Source organism: Eretmochelys imbricata, chromosome 1 (assembly GCF_965152235.1).
Source record: "Eretmochelys imbricata isolate rEreImb1 chromosome 1, rEreImb1.hap1, whole genome shotgun sequence".
Lineage (NCBI taxonomy): Eukaryota > Metazoa > Chordata > Testudines > Cheloniidae > Eretmochelys > Eretmochelys imbricata.
In genome coordinates this window covers 209,278,738-209,296,631 of record NC_135572.1, presented here as the reverse complement: position 1 = coordinate 209,296,631, position 17,894 = coordinate 209,278,738, and the positions used below count along the sequence as shown (strand labels likewise).

Here is a 17,894-nt window from a genome sequence, read left to right as displayed (position 1 = left end):
AAATAAATTGGTTAGTCTCTAAGGTGCCACAAGTACTCCTTTTCTTTTTGCGAATACAGACTAACACGGCTGCTACTCTGAAACATAGGGAAAGCCACTTGCAAGGGGCCCACGTCCTTCCAGAGAGAACAGGAGAAGGGATTTCGTTTGCTTTGGAATAGGGCACAGCCCTTCCAGCCGTCCTGACTCGCTCCCCTTGCAAGGGGCTCAGTGAAACGAGACCGCTCGTGCAGTTTTGTGTCCGTGGAGTTAGTTTCATAATCCCAGAGCGGCTGGGGATTAGGGAAAGAGCAGGATCATGTGAGCCAGAGCCGGGGCCGCCTACATTCCTCCTACCCCTCACCAGGAGGGCAAAGGCTCTGGTTGCCCTGCATTTCCTGAGGCTCCAGATCTGGCTCCAGCAAAGTCACACACTTTTGCCACAGCCCTCAGGCTGCAGTGAATGAATGTCTCTGGGGCGTATAGAGGGCGTGCTGCAAGGCAGAGACCCTGGGCAGCTTCAGGGGCCTGTAGCTGGGCAATCCGGGGATCTGGCCCTGCTTCCCCTAAAGCGCCGTGCTCAAAGTCCCCATTAACACCCCCCTAAAATCCTGAGCCGGGTCGATGGCCCCTTCCACCTGTCCAGAGCCTCTGATCATTTCAGGGGCTTCATCAGCCAACCCGCTCCGGACTTGTGTCTGGCCCTGACATACTGGAGCAGGAAACAAGACGTGATGGAAATCCGCTCGCTGCTCTTTTGGGAGAGGGTAGCGAATCCAGAAGTAAAACGCAAGAGAATCCCAGAGGCAGTGTCCGGTGCTCAGGGCTCTTTTAATATAAAAGTAAAAACTTGCGGTGAATTCCACGTCACTACTAACAATATTCAGATTCCTGGTGCTAGAGGGGACATAGTTGCTGTGTTATTTATTATGATATTTATTAGGATTAATGTTTTACTTTATTAATCTATTAGTATTTTATTTATTTAATTATTAAAACCCTTTGCCTTTCAAAGATGTAATCCAATAATTACTTTTAAAGTCTGTCTGAATTATTAAATACACTTTCTTCATATTCTCTTTCTTTCATTATACCCTAGCCCGCTCTCTTTGCCATTGGCTTTATTGGGAGCAGGATGCTACACAAGAGTCATCTATTCCTCTGAACTAGACGTCTCAGAGATCGCGGGAGCAAGCGTTACTGATTTCCTAGGAACTGAAGGTTGTCACTGTCACTGTGGAAGTGGATTAAATGAAAATGGAACGAGGCACTCTTATTCCGGAATAGGAGTGTCCACACATGGAGTTAATCCGGAGTAGCTAAGAGCCTTTTCAGTAATGGAGTGTTTTGGGGTGTTTTTGAAAGGCTCCAGCGCCGACGCAATGCACGGAACATAATTATATTCGCGTTTATATTTCTACTGCACCTAATAAATAAATGAAACGAAATTGGTAGAGTTGCTTATAGTCCCGCAAAGCAAATTAATTAATGAGATTAAATAAAAATTACAGGACAAAAACACCCACAAAAAGGATATATTAATTGAACAACAAAAAGTGAAGGTTGCTGCTTGGCGCAGGATGTCTTGGTTTTATATATCGCATTGCCAGGTTAATACAATTGCAGACCCGATCCTGCAAGCCCCCTGTTCACACGAGTAGTCCTTACTCCTTATTAGGAGCTAGTCCTTACTAATGATTTCAAAGGGACTTTTCATCTCACCTTCCTAAAGCTTTGCAGAATAGGGCCCACGTATAGTATATTAACCAAATGTAACCCCCCAAAATCAGATTCGGGGCAGGAATAGACATTATTGTGTGTGCACGTACAGAGCACATCTATATGGACCCAAAATGTGAATGTCTCGCACACAGAGCCCCATTTCACACACACACTGGCATGCAGCCGCATCACTTAGCACACTCATCGTTCACCAAATCCTCATGGACGAGCCCGAGGGACATTTCCGTTCGCTAACAAATAAAACAGCATCCGAATTCAGCTCGAGACGTGTGAGTCTGCCTGAGTGTGAGTGTGAGGAAGAGACAAATAGCTTGATCGCAAAATTAAGTTGTAGAGAAGAAAAAATGTACCAGGCTCCGTCAAAAGACGAAAGGAAAAATGAAGAGGAAAAAAAAAAAAAAGCGACAGAAATTGTTTGACGCGGACACGGAAGAGTCATGGGGAGACATCAACATTTGGTGCTTATAAACCACATCAAAGAATTGCAGAGCGACAACAAAATGTCTCGGAATACATTTTACTGTACTGTTTGCCTTGGGCAAGTGCACACGTGACGCTGACTTTGCCATCAGAGGGGAAAGAAAGCAGCACAGGAGGAGTTTTTGCCAACCTTCCCCTGAACCCCAAAGTCCGGGAAGAAAAGAGAGATTTTTATCTCGAAGAGCCAGAGGAGAAACCACGCCAGCCGATAAGGACTAGATGCAGCAGGGCAGAATTGCTCGGGCACATCAGGCTGGTAAGAAATGGACTGATCTGTGGCCACACCTCTGTCCAGAAGAAAGCTTCGATTTTTACTCTAAGAAATGAGTCATACCCTGCAATTAAACTAAAGACCCTCGCCCCCAGGCCGGTGTCGGAGTGCACCGCGGGCTGAGGTTTAGGTCTCAGGGGACGGCGAGGTCTTCTGCGCGGAGATGCCCGTGTGGAATCGGTGTTCACCGGGGGCCACTGGAAAGCGCCGCCCCAGGGTGCCCGGCACACTGGGAGGGCGAGAGGCAAGGGCAAGTCTATGCTCTGATGGGGAGCCCGTCCGCATCCGGACAAACAAGCCCCGCTAAAGGCCGTTTGATTGTCACTGTGTCCGGCTTTGCCTTTCCCAAAGGCAGCAGCTCTGCAATCAGCCCTTGCCGCCTGGCACACAGCCGGCGTCTAGTTGTCGCAAAGGGACGAGCAGCCCGACACAAGCCCCTCTTTAGCCGTGCGCCGCCCACCACACAAAAACAACCCTCTGCCGCGAGCCCAGCCCCGAGCTCCCTGTCTCAGGGCTGCTTAGCTGCTGCCTGCACGGGATGCCTCCCCCGGCTCGAGCTGGGCTATCAGGCACTTTACTACAGTGGCGCAGGCTCTGCTGGGTCTTTTTGCCGTCAGCAATTTTCTCCCTCTCCCCAATGCTGCCGGCACGAGCTCCCCTCGGGGTCTGACCTCCCGGCCTATGGCAATAGGCGCGAGCCTGACCCCTGTGGCCTGCGGTCCCTCGCCAGCCTTCCCATTGCCGAGGCAGCAGGTCCCTTGCAACTGAGCTGCACACAGGCGCCTGGGAGGAGAACAGAGCCGGCCGCCGTTCCCAGCCCCTCCGGAAACACTTCCAGGAGGAGGCAGAGCTGTCAGCCACGCAGCGCCTTGGTGGGCCCGGGACCCAGCGGGCCGGGAGCTTGCTCGCTCCCCTTCGGGGATGTCAGCTGTCACTAGCTGGCCAGGTGGCCGCGGACTCGCAGGCTGGGCCTGTGGCATCTCCCAGTTCTGGCCAAGGCCCTGCCTCTGTAGCTGTGTGAGCTCTCGGCTCTCAGACACTGAACCAATTGACAAGCCTAGGTTGCTAGCCCTTCACAATGATGGGCAATTAAGCATCGCCTCCCTTCCCAGCGGCCAAGCCAGGCCACTCGTTTCCAGGCCAGTGGCAGGCTTTCTGCGCTGCAGTCTTCCCCTGCCGGCTCTGCGGCTCAGGTACTAGGCTGCCACTGCAGAGACCCTCTCAGCTCTGAGCTCTAACCCCAGCTTTCTGCCTGACCCTGGGCTAATCTCTGATCCCAAACACCTCCCTGTCTCACAGCCTGAGGGCAAGGCTAAATCTTCCCAGAGCAGGGGGGGGGGGGGGGCTCAGATACCAAGCTGCTGGGTGCCACATCATTCCCTTTTCTACGTGGCCCGCACAGCTTCCTGGGTCTTCAGTCTGCATCTTCACTACTAAGGCTGAGGACCTGGTGGGGAAGTTGTCTTCCTTCAGTCCTAAGGATAAACCTTTGGGATCAAAGTCTGGGAGCAGAACAGGCGAAATAACACAAGAAGTGAGTCAGGAAGAAAAGCGACCAGAACCGATTACTCTGATGAGTGAGGCTGTGAATGTTCACATTCCTGGAAATGCAGGAAGTTTTAGAAAATTTTAGTATACATGACTGGCCTGACATTCTGTATCAGAAGGTGTGCCATTAGTGACCCATCAATCAGTATTTTCTTCTTTAAAAGGATTGAGTCGTCCGAATAGGCAGAAAAATCAACAGCCGATTTTTATAAATAAACAAATCTATTTCCTAGAAGTCGGGAGAGGTGTCTTAGAAACTGCAAAGGGGATTAAATGTGCAATGAATACTCCTGACAACTAATAAATTAAGCAGCTCGGTACAAAAAGGTACAACAGCTATATATTAATAAAAACGTAGTAATACGATAAAAGGCTTTGCATGGCTGGCCGATCGAAATTAATCCTGGCAATTTTGTAAATGCTGGAGTCTGATTTATCTCACAAACTTCACTTATATTTGTTCAATAACTTATCTTGGTTAAATGGAGGAGTTTTATGTAATTTGGAATACATAAAAGCATAATCCCCATTTGACGACTTTTACAAGCATGCCTTGCATTTACAGTAGCTATACAAAAAGTTATTGTACTGGCTATACCCTGCAACCCTTCCCTATTTGAATAGTCCCAGTGAAGTCTGCTATGCTTTAGGGTCAGGCCTAAAGTGGGATGTTTACAACATAATATACATCATGTGTGGGGATGGGTAACGCACAGGGCCTTTCCAGACTCAATGTTTGGTTCACAAGAGCTGTGCCCCCCCCCCCATCCCCCAAACAAAACGCTCTTGTATTTATTGTTTTGGCTGAACGCACATTGGAAATGCCCTGCAAAGTTAGACTTTATACCCTGAAAAAGCGGGGAAATAGTTCTGTAGTCCAACCTGGATCCTGTTTCTGTAACAAGGGGTGGCTGTCCGGGTGCAGTAGGTCATGTGAGAGCCAGTGTGTGTGTGAGCCCAGCACTTTATGGGAAACGATTCACGTTTAAAGCGTGCAGCTTCCGGCTTTGAGTGCACGGCGGTGGGAGAGTTGAATTTGCAAGGCGGGCCATGCACACAGGGGGCAAATGAGGGATGCAAGCGGGTCACCTCCCGTTGGAGGCTCACAGTTTCCATTGTTTTCCACTTTGCCTTAATAGCTCTCATCTTCTTAAAAAGAAAAGGAGGACTTGTGGCACCTTAGAGACTAACCAATTTATTTGAGCATAAGCTTTTGTGAGCTACAGCTGAAAGCTTATGCTCAAATAAAATTGGTTAGTCTCTAAGGTGCCACAAGGCCTCCTTTTCTTTTTGCGGATACAGACTAACACGGCTGCTACTCTGAAACCCATCTTCCTAAAGCTAGGTACCCGCCGTCTGGGCCGGGGACTTTTCCTCTCCTGCCTCTGAAATCCCGCTCTAAGGAGATTGTTGCTTTCTCTGCTTAGTTCTTGTCCGGGTAGGGATGGCAGGAGGCTGCGGGGCGCCCAGAGAGATCCCTTCCCCTCTCTGATCCAGGGTGGGAAGGGATCTCTCACCAGCCAGATGGCCCTGATTCCCTTGAACAGAAAAAAACGGCCGAGCGCTTGTTCGCACTTCTAGCCAATAGAAGGGGAGTCTTCAGCGGCCTGCTCCGTTCCCCACTAGGGGAGGAATAAACCCAGGAAGGCGCTCCTAGGCTTGCAGAGCCCCATTGGACTGCCCCCGGCTTTGAGCACTCCGCACGCTCTCCCTGCCCTGCCCTGGGAATTTTCACGCAGGTTTGAGACAGACCCTGTCAAACCCGGTCTTCCTCCTTCAAAGCCCCCGCAGACCCCAACTCTTGAGTCACGGGGGCAATGGCAATGCACTTGCACCCTGCAACGCTCCCTAAGGCGAGCAAGGAGCGTTGGCAGGAATAGGGCTACGCAGGAGAAGGCCTCTAGGTCGCCAGGCTGGGCTGTGTGTCCTGCCTGGCATCAACCAGCTTCAGGAAAAGAAGCAGATTTGCTCAGACACCTTCTGGCGGTTTCCTGGGCCAGCTTTAACCTCTCCCTTGTGGAGACTCGCCTCTCAAAAGCAAACCCACCGTTGCTTCCCTGTGGCGCGCTTGTCCCAGGGGTGGGCTCCCTGGACTCACAGCTCTCCAGAGCCGGCAAATCGCTCTGAGTTACAGGGCGAAGCGAGGCTTTTGGGGAAGAATCACACACGTTCTATACAAAAAAACCGAACCCTGTTTGTTCCAGATCATGTTATTATTGCCCAGACTTTCTCCCGCCGACACGTTCACGCCGCAAGTAATTAAAAAGCAGCGGGTGGGAAGCTAACAAATGTATGACTTTGCCAACAATTTTGTGAAGAGTTGCCTTTTTATGAATTGCAAGTCAAACCGTGAAGACCTGATTTCCAGTGAGGTCAGTGGGAGTTTGCCTAGGGACTGAGCAAAGGATCTCAGAATTTGGCAGAACACTTTAAAATAGGGTCACATCACCAAACGATATGTTTAGGCGTTTAAATCTAGTTTGCCAGCCATAAAGCAACAGACAGTTTTTTTTTTTTTTTACTCTCCATGAGTCTGACACGGAGTAAAATGATAGCAAAGAAGGTTCATCTGCTATCAGTTTGCAAAGAAACTATCCATTTTCCTTGGCTTCTCTGATTCTCCTAGGTCTGATTCCCTGGACTACAGTGTTTACCCATTGGCGCAAACAATGTAACACTCTTACACTATTGTATTTTATGGCCGCATACAGGCTGCTTCTATTAAAAGCTGTTTAACTTCTTGCTTCCAACAACGCGATATTGTTCCATGGTTGTTATATTTTATCAAATAGACTTGGAATGCTTTCGTGAAAATCTTTTTATTCCCAATTACCAGATAACCATGTTAACATCATCAGCATTTAAGAGTGACACCGTCACTACCATCATGTTTTACTGTTTTATTTTGTCTGCTACTTAATAAGAATATTCTTTGTTTCCCCTTATACACAGGAGAGAGAAAACTGAGCCTGTCCTCTAACCTCTGGGAGATGGTTGTCGTTTTGTGGCTTGATTATTACGTATATAATGTGCAGTACAAAAAGCGATCGCAGAAATAAATCTTCACACGCACACACATACATGTTCATGTACTTCTGCTGTTGCTGTTACAATAGACCTGCCTTAAGCTCTCGCTCTGGGTTAAGCGCCGGTCAGAGGTAAACCCACTTGCCGTCTCGCCTCTGCTCTCAGTTTATCCCAATCATTTCAGGGTTCCACCTTCCCCATTTTCTTCACTCGCTTTCCTTTTCTTCTGAATTGTTTGTAGAAACGGACAGTTGAGGCTTTTAAAATATACGATCCCATTCTATAATCCTTCCTCTCCGTGGAAAAACAAATACACCTGCAAGCCAGGAGCAAAGCGGCTGAGGTAGGAGCCCACATGAAAACATAAAAACAACGGGAGGAACAAAGCACACGCCTAGTCTTTCCAGCCTGGGCTCTGGTGTGTCAGCACCCTCCGTGCCGGCTCTGTCCTGCAGGGCAGATGCAATGGCCAGCAAGGTAATAAGGTGAGCTGTGGACGGGGCACTTTGGCCCAGCTGATTAGACCCTTATCTTTCTCCTTGGCCTTCCCTCGGGTTCAGAGAAGCCGAGAACACTGGCCAGCCTTAAGTAACCCTATTGCTTTTGCAATCGCTGCTTTCGAACCAGCGAGCTCGGCTGCATTCCCGTGTGTTTCGGGTGCCCTTCGGGTAGCTCGCTTTTGCCCGAATGATCTGGGTCCAGGGACCACCTGTCAACAGAGACCTCAGCAAGAGCAGGTAGCGAACTTCAAAAGAAAGTTACTCCACCAGAAAGCCGTGTGAGGGGGGATTTTGTGTACCGACGTGTGTTTGTGTGGAAGCTGTGTGTTTACGACTGGGGTGCTAACACCAGGTGCTAAAATGTGTAAATCAGTGTGTGGACGCGGATGTGCGACTCCGTGGGGGTCGCGATGTCAAAAGGCTTAAAACTCTGCAGACACTCTGGGCAGGAGGGCCCGGAGCAGTGAGTTTTAGATTTAAAATACAAATAAACCCTCCCGTTGCTCGGCGTTGCTTGGAGGTTTAATGTCGAAAATGCAACATAAAGGTCTGCCAGCCCTTTGTTTGTTGAGCTGGGAGATAGTGTGCAAAGAGGCTTCCTTGCAAGCCTCGTTTGGACTCTGCGCTTGATCAGTAAGGGAAATTTATTGGGTATGAATTATCCACCGTAACTATTTCCAAAAAGCTCCCCGGGAATATTTCACAACAGTCAGAGGGACACGGTGGGTGAGGCGAACTCGTGTCCTGGACCAGCTTCTGTTTGGGAGAGAGAGCAGCCTTGCAGCTTCCGCAGAGCTCTGAGTAAGCTCCAGAGCTTCTCTCTCTCCCCAGCAGAAGTGGGTCCAATAAAGGACATTACCTCACCCACCTTGTCTCTCCCATATCCTAGGACGGACACGGCTGCGCCGCCGCTGCAGTTCAGGACAGTCAGGTCTGATTAGTGCCTGGGAAGAAGCGACGCCTGGAGCTGGTGGAAGGTCAGGGGCAGTTTTCATTCCAGAGGGGTGCCGCCTTCTGGTGGCTTGGGGCCGGGGGCACGCGGGCACGTGGCTGGCTTTAGAGAAGGAAATTTCCTGCCTAGTCCTTGCTTTGGTGATTTTTAGCTTTGGCCCTGAAAACAAAAGCAAGGCAAAAAGAAAAGGAGGACTTGTGGCACCTTAGAGACTAACCAATTTATTTGAGCATGAGCTTTCCGTGAGCTACAGCTCACTTCATCGGATGCAAGGCAGAAACCAAGCCCGGAACAATGGGCGGGCTTTGGGGCTCTACAACCCAAAGCCAACCGGCTGAAGTCCTGGTAAAATGGAGGGGAGCTGGTGGCTTGTTTTATAGTCCAAGTATATAATCAGATTTTTTCTCTCTCTCCTGATAGAAAGCAGATAAATTTATGGAGGGAGAGCTAAGAGAATAATTACAGGGTGAAAGTAGTTAAATTTTATTTCGAGTCCCAAAGGCAAAACCTGACATTTTATTGCAAACATCTGGAAGGTTTAAGAGGCTGGCATGGTGTTTGTTTAAAATACTAATAGAGATTTTTATTCTGTAAAAAACAAACAAAAGCCCACTTAAAAACGCTTGGAACTGTAAACATTTTGCGGTGCTTCACTACTCAAAGCCTGCGTTGGACCCAGGAGAAGCGGTTGAATGAGTCGGGTGTAAAATGGGGGCATAGTTATTAATTAGCTAATAATAAATAACAATACAGTTTGTGCAGGCCATAAAAAGAAAGTGTAGGTATATTTTTTACAGTCACAATAAATGACCTTGCACAGCACAGGAAATTCACCTCTCCTGAAATTCCACTGGCAAACTGCAATTCTGCCTAAATTAATCTCGCCTCTTAAACAAGCGCCGGTATAAACATACTCCAATACGCTTTAAAGACAATCTAAATTGTATTAAAGTCACGTAAATCATTCGCTCACATTATAAGGCAGCCTTCAGCCCACACCCGCTGACTAGCTTTAACATTGTTTTCAATTACTAGCTCGAAAAATCCCCAGGCTAGCTCTGGCTGCTACAGGATTCTAGTTAACGTTTCTCGTTTTGTGTAGCAGAATGTCTGAAACCAGCTCCTTTCCGCCTCGGAGAGCAGAACATCTGCACAGCTCTCCCACCCCGCAGCAGGCACCCCCATTTCTTTCTTGCATTAATATTGCCAGAGAGAAAGGAATATCTCCAGGCTTGCACTGCGACGACTGGAAAGCTGGAGTCTGATTTCTTTATACACCCTCGGACCGTACCCTGCAACCCTGGGTCTTTTATTCAGCGGAGCAGTTTCCTTGACGATGCGGGCTACTCCTGCAAATCAGGGCTATTCGCTCCTGGATTAAGGACCAGGAATTTCCTGTGAGATAGATACATTATTTTTTAATGAGGCAAGGTTAAATTCTGACACCAGTTTCTGGGGTAAATCCGGAGTAACTCCAAACTGACTTCAGTGAAGTGACTCCAGAGTTACACAGCTGTAACCAAGATGCTAGTCCCAAATACTGCGCTTTTAGTTCACCCGAGCAGAACTCCAATGGGCCAAATTAATCCCTGGGGCAACTCCATTGAGTTTGACTTATTGACTTCCTCGTGGTGTGAATAAGGCACCAGGATTTGGCCCTAGACTTTTAAGACTGAGTGGAGATTCCATTTTATGTTTGCTTCTGATTAGCGAGGACTCGCACAGACAACACTTCTTAACACACAAGAAGAAATCTTTGCAAGAGGGCAGCCTTTGTTTTCCCACAACAACAACAACAACAACAACAACAACAAGCCTATTAAACTACTTTCTGTCGTGTGCAGTAACGGTGGCCACATTTCAGAGAAACAGAGGCATTTCTTTGCTTTGCGTTTTTGCTCTTGGTTTAAAGTCAATGAGAAGCTGCTAACAGGTCGGGTGTTGTTGGTCACAACTTTGGTCAAATTTTCAACATTCATTAGATCTACCATTTGCATTAGGCACGTAAATTCTACAGGTCACAATGATACTAGGGAATTTTGACCTCTTTCTGTGTCTTCGAGATAATAAATGTAAAACACAGCCCTATAGTAATATATACTGATGGCATCCAAATTCCCCCAAAACTTTATCAAATGGAAATTAGTATCTGAAAATCTTGCTTCTTCTCAATTATTGACAAACTCTGTGACCCTTTGAATCTATAATTATCGGTTGTATGATTATGGGATGTAATCTAGATATGCTAGAGGTTTTGTACATTTTATTAAAAAACCTGTTCCTGTATCAGAACCTTTGAAACTAAAGGTTGTATAGCACATGCGGGGGGGTGGGGGGGGGGGAAATCTATATATCTTAACAATTAGAATGAAAATTGGTAGATAATTAAAAAAACTATTGTCTACTAAACCAACACTTTTTAAAAAGCCTGAGAAACGTATCTGAAGGAAATATAAACTCAACATGGGATTTAAATACACTGCTTTTCAAATACAATTCCGTTTTGCTGAACTTCATAAGTGATTCTGTGTTTTCTTGGTCTCCCCCCCCTCCCCTTCAAATCTACCTCCTAACTTGCGACTCTCCTGTAAAATCGTCCTGGCTGTGTCTGTCTCGCAGAAGAATGCTATCAGGAGTGCAGAAAAGAGGGGATCATTTTCCAGGAAATTTCTTCTCTATTAGGTTTAGAGCGAAAACCCCTGGAAAACAATCGTATTTAAATAAGTCTGACCTTTCCAGTTCCCTAAGAATGTAAATAATAATAATAAATAATAATAATTCTAGCTTCCTCAAAACCTCCCTTCCGAATGGTCCCTTTGTAACCAGGGCTAGCTGAGAACGCCCTAAGCCCCAAATGGCCTGCGATGCAGGGAAAGGCAAAAATACCCCAGTGCACCCCAGTTTGTCGCTGAATATGTGCCCGGTGTCTATGGAAGTGAGCTGTCGAAAGCGATATATTTTGAAAAAAACAATTCCCAGTTCCCGCTCAGGAAAATTGCATCGAGTTTCCCCGTGTTACTCAGCCGTTGAAATCACACCTTTCAGGTCTTTTATCTTTAAAACCTCTTCCTCGCAAAAGGTTATTGCTTTAACTTTACCAGAGGACTTCAGAGTATTGGGATGGAAAGAGAGCTGTGAAAGCGTCTTTGATACCACACACCTAGACATGGATGTGTGTGCGTTCAGCCCCAGAAACTGATCCACGGCTGCCCCAAAGTCAGGGGCGCTGGAACAATGTGTACAATGGGGGTGCGGAGAGCTACTGAAGCAAACTGTAAAGCCTGTATATGATGGGAACCACTTCAAGCCAGGAGGTGCAACAGCACTTATGCTCAGAGTTCCAGCACTTTTATGCTCAAAGTTTTGATTTCTGCCCAGAAGTCTTTGGGATGGCGATTCCATCGCAAAGGTTAATTTAAAATTAGCTTAACCATGTCCAGCCATTCTACCTACTTTGAAAACAGCTCCAGGTCAGCCATTTCTCTCTTTTTCCTTCTGTAACCATCAAAATAAATAAATAAATAAATCGATCGATCAATCAATCAATCAATCAATCCATTACTGAATTTGAAGTGTCTATTACATTTTCCTCCTAATTTATTAGATGTGGAAGATCCAATTATTATGTCGGTCGGCCTTCTATTTTTCTAATTTCTATTTTGTTGATATATTTTCCATGTTTCATTTATTATTTACTTCATTAAATGCTCAGCGTTGTGTTTATCTTTCTAGCTAATCATTCAAAATACGTTTCCTGCTGAAAGAAAAACATGAGCGGAAACATATCGTGGGGTTTTTTTCTTGGTAAATAGAGCTATTTTTCTGTTTACTACGAACTCACTACCCAGGTGGTTATACAGATATATACTATTATTTATTTATGTGTATATAAATCTCAAACAGCGCTGTATGAAAAATCCATAATTAAGGTTTTGAATAAATATCCAGACAACTGCCTGTGCCAGAGTTGGCCTTGAGCGGATTTTCTCTGGCGGGATAAAATTATACACTAGCAAAAGAACATGGAAAAAATCCAAATGCCAAAATATAAGGTAGTCCCAATGGTAGCAAATATTTAAAACTTAGGGCAAAATGGCGCAGTCAGTTTAGCGCCGATTTCACAGCCCGATGGTTATCAAAATCACTTAAACAACTGACATCGTTCCGAGGGAAAACGGGTCTCATACACAAAGCCCTTATTTTTGAAAGGGAAACCACCACCAGCAGCAGCAACAAAGACACCAGCGCGGCGTTTGAGGGCGTCCTGCAAACAGTCCCTTATCTTTAAGTCCCACCTTTTAAGGCCCTTCCAAATACTCTGGTGCTTTAGTGGCCAGAAGTCGCTAAAAACTCTGGGTGCGGAGGGGATTAGATAAGCGTTGGCGTTGTCACCGCGCTGCATTTATAGCTAGCTTTTTTCCCCTGCCCGTCTCCATTCTTCAAAGGGTTAATTCTCCTCCAGGGTTCCAGGACCCACCAGGCCAAATTCTTAGCCCTCAAGCCTGAGTCTCTCTCCCCTCCTCATTGGGTTTCAGCTTTTGGGTTTCTCTCCTTCCCTTCCTCCTATTGGCCAGGGACTTTTTTTTTTTTTTTTTTTTTTTTGACAGGCGCAAGCAGCCTGCCTAACTCTTTGGGAAAAAAATTCCCAGAAGTTTGTATCAATCAGAGGGAGGCAGAAGGGGAAGCAGAGAGAGAGGGGGGGAAAAAAGATGCAATCCAGCCTGCAACCCCTCTGAGCAAGTGCTGAGGACCTGGGCTGCCCACTCTCGCCCGGCCCTGCCTCATGTAGAGGACTCAGGGCTCTTCTGGAGGCGCAGCTGGGGAGGGGCTGGTGGGGAGAGAGGCGACGGCCTTTGCCTCTGCTCCCCAAGCTCTGCCGTCCGAGCCCCCGGTTGCTCCTCTGGCGCGGCTCCGGGCTGGGGGCTAAGATGAGTGAGCGGAGAAGATCTGCAGTAGCCCTCAGCTCCCGGGCTCACGCTTTCTCGGTAGAAGCCTTGATTGGGACAAATAAAAAGCGGAAACTGCGAGACTGGGAGGACAAGGGGTTGGATTTGTCCATGGAGAGCCTCAGCCCCAATGGCCAGCTAGGGGAGAACGAAGACCCGACCCAGTGCCTGGACCTCAACCCCGGTTAGTGACCCGCCTTTTCTATCCCCACCGCGCTTCCCAAAGAGCCCCTCGCAGCCGCCTGTGCGCGGCTCCGGGCAGCCGCGGGCCCCTTCGCGGGCCTTGCCCAGCCCCCGGTCTCCTGCTTGGCGGAGGGGGGACTGGCTCCCGCTCCCTTTCTCTGGCTCTGACAGCCCCCAGGCGGGGCACGGCGCCGCTGCTTCCCCCCCACCTCCCCAGGTCTCTCTAGCGCGCTGGGCATTGCTAGCTGCCGGCTGGCTTCGGACACCCGCCTTTCCTTGCGCCGCCGCTTTGCAGGGCGCCGAGCAACTAGTGCCATTTCTGAGCACTGGAGAGAGTGTGTGTGTGAGTGTGAGTGTGCGAGGGGGGGTCAATACTGGGCGGCGAGGTGGCTCCCCCCGGCTCCGGACTCCCAAGCACGCTCTGTGAGCCGCCTCGCCCGGCTTTTGCAGGCACTTGGCTCCCATGAAAACAAAAGCGCCCAGTCCGGGGCGAACAGCTGTTGGCAGGAGGCGAAAGCTCCAGCCGGCCTGACGGAGCGGGGATTGCGAGAAACGCCCGTGCTGGGGCTGGCCAGTGAAAGCAGCACAGAAACGCAGGGAGCAGCAGGCGTGGGTAAAATGCCCTGTGCAGCGAAGCCCGCCCTGAGCGGCCCCAGGGGGCTGGGGCCTGATCCTGACCCCGGGGAGGCCGACGGGCAAAGTGCCATTGAGGGTGAAGGCGGCAGGATCGGGCCCCGGAGAGAGCTGGCTCTCGTGCCGAGCTAGCTCTCTGTGCTGGGGAGAGAGGTCCCAGCGCCGCAGTGACAGGCCCGCAGCAGCCAGCTGACGGCTCAGGCCGACAGCCCCGGGCCGTACGAGCCTGTCCGGCTTTGAGCGGGGCTCGCCCTTACGTTCGGTGGGGAGCTCTGCTCCCAGCCAGGCGGCCCCTTGTAATTGTAGTGATCTCCCCGCTTGCGCCCTGGGCCTGGCCCTCCTCGATTCCAGCCTTTCCGGTAGAAAGGGAAAGGGAAAGAAATGAAACGCATTAAAAGACGGCTGAATTACAGTCCTAGATTCAATACTGCCTACGTGCATTCAATGACAGATACTGGGTAATATGTGGAAAACAACCCCCGGGGGTAACAACACAAAAGGTAAAAGATAGGCCGGTTGGCCGTAGCTCGGATTCCTGCTGAGGATTGTCTGGGAGAACAGGCTGGATTCTCTCACTCAGTTTTTACTTGTTTTAAAAAAGAATTAAAATATTGACTTAATTAAGAGATTTGCCTGAGTGAAAAATTCAACTATTGCTCCTTGGTGATTTGACTCATGCCTAATTTCCATTTTAAAAAGCAAATGTATTCCACAGAAGTCCCTGTCTGTAAATATTCTCAGGGAGCACAGAAGTACGGATCAATGCCACGGCTAGAGCTACGGGGGGAAAGAAAACAGACACTGGATGAAAACTATTCCTTTTCACCCGATGAACAACCGTCTTGCTAGGCTAGTTGCCTTCGGCTCGTTGCGGCTACACAATATCTTAAAATGCGATTACAGCAATTATTATTACCATTATTATTATGCTTAGTGGCGAAAGGGAATTCTAAATAATGTCCAAATCACTTTTTGTGTCTGGGGAAAGAAGAGTTTTCGGTTCCTCGCTGAAAAAATCAATGCCTCCTGTACTCACTTGAACCCACGATACTTTGGGACGCAAATACGTAATTTTTCGTACAATTTTAAATGACTAAATAAAGATCGCTTTTCTCAAATCCAGCATAAAAATCGGACAGAAAGGTACTGGTCAAAAGTTTATAATTGTAAAAAAGGATTTTAAAAAAAGGAAGGTGGGAAAATATTGAAAATTCTCGAGACTCTTTCCCCCTCCCTCCAGCTCTCAAGGAATTTTATGATTAATAATAGTTATCTGAATTGCGACAACTTCAGTTTCTTCTCCCTATGTAACCCAAAGAGACCTGCCTAAAATTTTTATGGTTAGGGAATTCCCTGTGAAGAAAATGCTCCCTAGCAATGAGAAAGAGTGGAGACAAGAATAAAAAGAAAGAGAGAGAAGTAAACCTAGTTTACTAATTATTCCTCAAGAAAATCAATCAATCAACCAATAAAATCCCTTCTTCAGTAATCTGGCAGATCTGCGTGTTATCCCGTTTTTTGTTATTTTAATTTCCAATTAATACCCTTTATTGGAGGTTACACACAAAACATAAGACTGTTTAACTTGTCCATTTCTGCATGAATCTGGAATAAAGAGAGACACCCCAAAGCGCCAGACTTGGAAAGCGGGTAAACACGGCTGCTAACGTCTGAAATATTGGAAAGCAAAGTGTTTTCATAAAGCACAGCAAATCAAGACCAGATTTTAAAATCATTTTTAGGATGCTAGAATAAATATAAAAAAAATCCGCGAGTGCAATTTGCACAATCACTTCATTAAATCAACTCAGTCCAAATCTACTGTAGTTTTCCTTTGCTACTGGGTGAAAACAGATTAGCTGATATAGATACAAACATCTATATACATATACATGTAGACCATATACCATGCTTATTTACAACAACAAAATTACCAATTAAATGCAAACTTTGAAGCTAAAGTATTTAAATCTTAATAAATCTCAAAAGGTGCATTAGAAGATAAACAAAAAAGATAATAGCCCAAATTCAAAGTGTTTGCACCAAATATTACAGCAAATAATCAACAATGTTGTACGTCGACAGTGGATTTATTCTTATTACTTCCCATCAATTCCATATTTTCAAGCCAATTTTTGTTAAAAGTTTTCCGTTACCTACCAGGGTTTAATTTTAATTTTATTAAATTGAAATTAAAGAAACAAAATTGGATACCGAGAGGTTTTAGAATCATGACAATTAGGCCGAGCATAAAATATTCTAAATAATAACAATGCATAATAAGTAACCAATACTTAATAACCAATCATTAATAGTAATTCATGCTACTATATTGCGACGTCTGTCTGTATAGACTACTGTGTAATGGAAGCCGGGCGTAGCTGGGACTCGTTTGCTACTTCAATTCCATAGTTTTCTCTTTGTTATCAAGGCGACTGGGGTTTGGGTTTAGTAGGGGGTAGCTGAGGTGTTAAGGCCTCTCCCCGGGGACCTGCCCGAGCGAGCGGGATGACTGGATGCTGTCGGAATTGCGGGTGAATTGCGTGTTCTGGGACACGCTCATGCCGGTGTGGCTGCCGGACGCTGCGTCTCCTTTTCAGTCTTGTTTGGCAGCGCCCTTTTGGCGACTCTCGCGCTGCATCGGGCCAGAGCCATTCCGCACAAAACCGCGTGCACCTGGGGGGGGACGGGACCTCGGCAGGTCCACACGTCTCCCTTTGGGTTAAACAAACCGCCGAGTATTGGGACTTCCCGGCCATGCCCAAGGCCTTGCGTGAGGGTGTATTCAACAGGAACGAGACCTGAGAGCCTGAGCCGGACAGAGCCCCCCCTTCTCCCGAAGTGAAGGGCCATGGCTGCTGGCCGGATGTGCTCTGTGGCGGGGGAGAATGACTTGGAGAAAGCTTCGGGGTTTCTAAAGGTGCGCGTTACTAATGCCTCAGCCATGCCTCCCGCCGGCAGAGTGACCGTGCGGCTTTAGGAGGCTCGGTTGAGGCAGGTCTGAAGCTGGATTTGAATCACAGCGCTAGGCGAAAGGCACTCGGGGTGACGCCCCCCTCGCGGGTGAGCTGGGGTCTTGTGCAATGTGCACACGGCGTGGCCGGGGCTGTTTGGAGACTTTCTAAGCGCGTGTGTGGGACGCGCCGAGAGAGCCGGCGGCCGGTGCCGGTTGTCGCTGCGTGAGGGGCCGGGGCCGGGGCCCTGCAGGAATGGGTGCGCACGGGGTGAGGCGCCAGGGGCTGGCTTTTTCTGTAATGACGTGGTCAGCGCAGAGTCCTCGAAAGGAAAAACGCCCCACAAGTGTCAATACAGCCTTAAAAATGCGCCCTGGCTCCAGGCAGTGACCCCCCCCCCCGTGCGGGGGGGAGCGAAGCCCAGTTCCGCTCCTCTGCCCAGGGCCCGGAGCCCAGGCCTTAGGCCCAGAACCGGGGGTGGTTCCGGATCCCCACCGCTCCGCTGTGGCTGGGCCGAGCAGGCCGGCTGGGGGGAGCCCGGAGCAGCAGGAGGCCGGCTGGGGCTCAGAACTGGCCTTGCCAGGCCGCCCGCAGCAGCGCTAGGGGTGGGGCGCAGGGAGCAGGCTAGGCCTGGGGCAGCAGTGTAGTCCTGGGCCAGGGGTTAAGGCGATGGGCTAG

At 48.4% G+C, this 17,894-nt stretch overlaps 1 protein-coding gene across 2 annotated transcripts in view; it reads left to right on the top strand.

The window, feature by feature from the left end:
- Window positions 1–12,902: 12,902 nt before the first annotated feature.
- TBX15 (T-box transcription factor 15) overlaps window positions 12,903–17,894 on the top strand; it is a 131,789-nt gene continuing 126,797 nt past the window's right edge. Inside the window, exon 1 of one of the 2 annotated variants that reach the window (XM_077807349.1) lies at window positions 12,903–13,610. In XM_077807349.1, coding sequence (XP_077663475.1) covers window positions 13,429–13,610 — 182 coding nt within the window. In that variant the 5' untranslated portion in view covers window positions 12,903–13,428. Of the gene's footprint in view, window positions 13,631–17,894 lie in introns of both variants that reach the window. The other variant, XM_077807350.1, reaches the window with a different exon arrangement.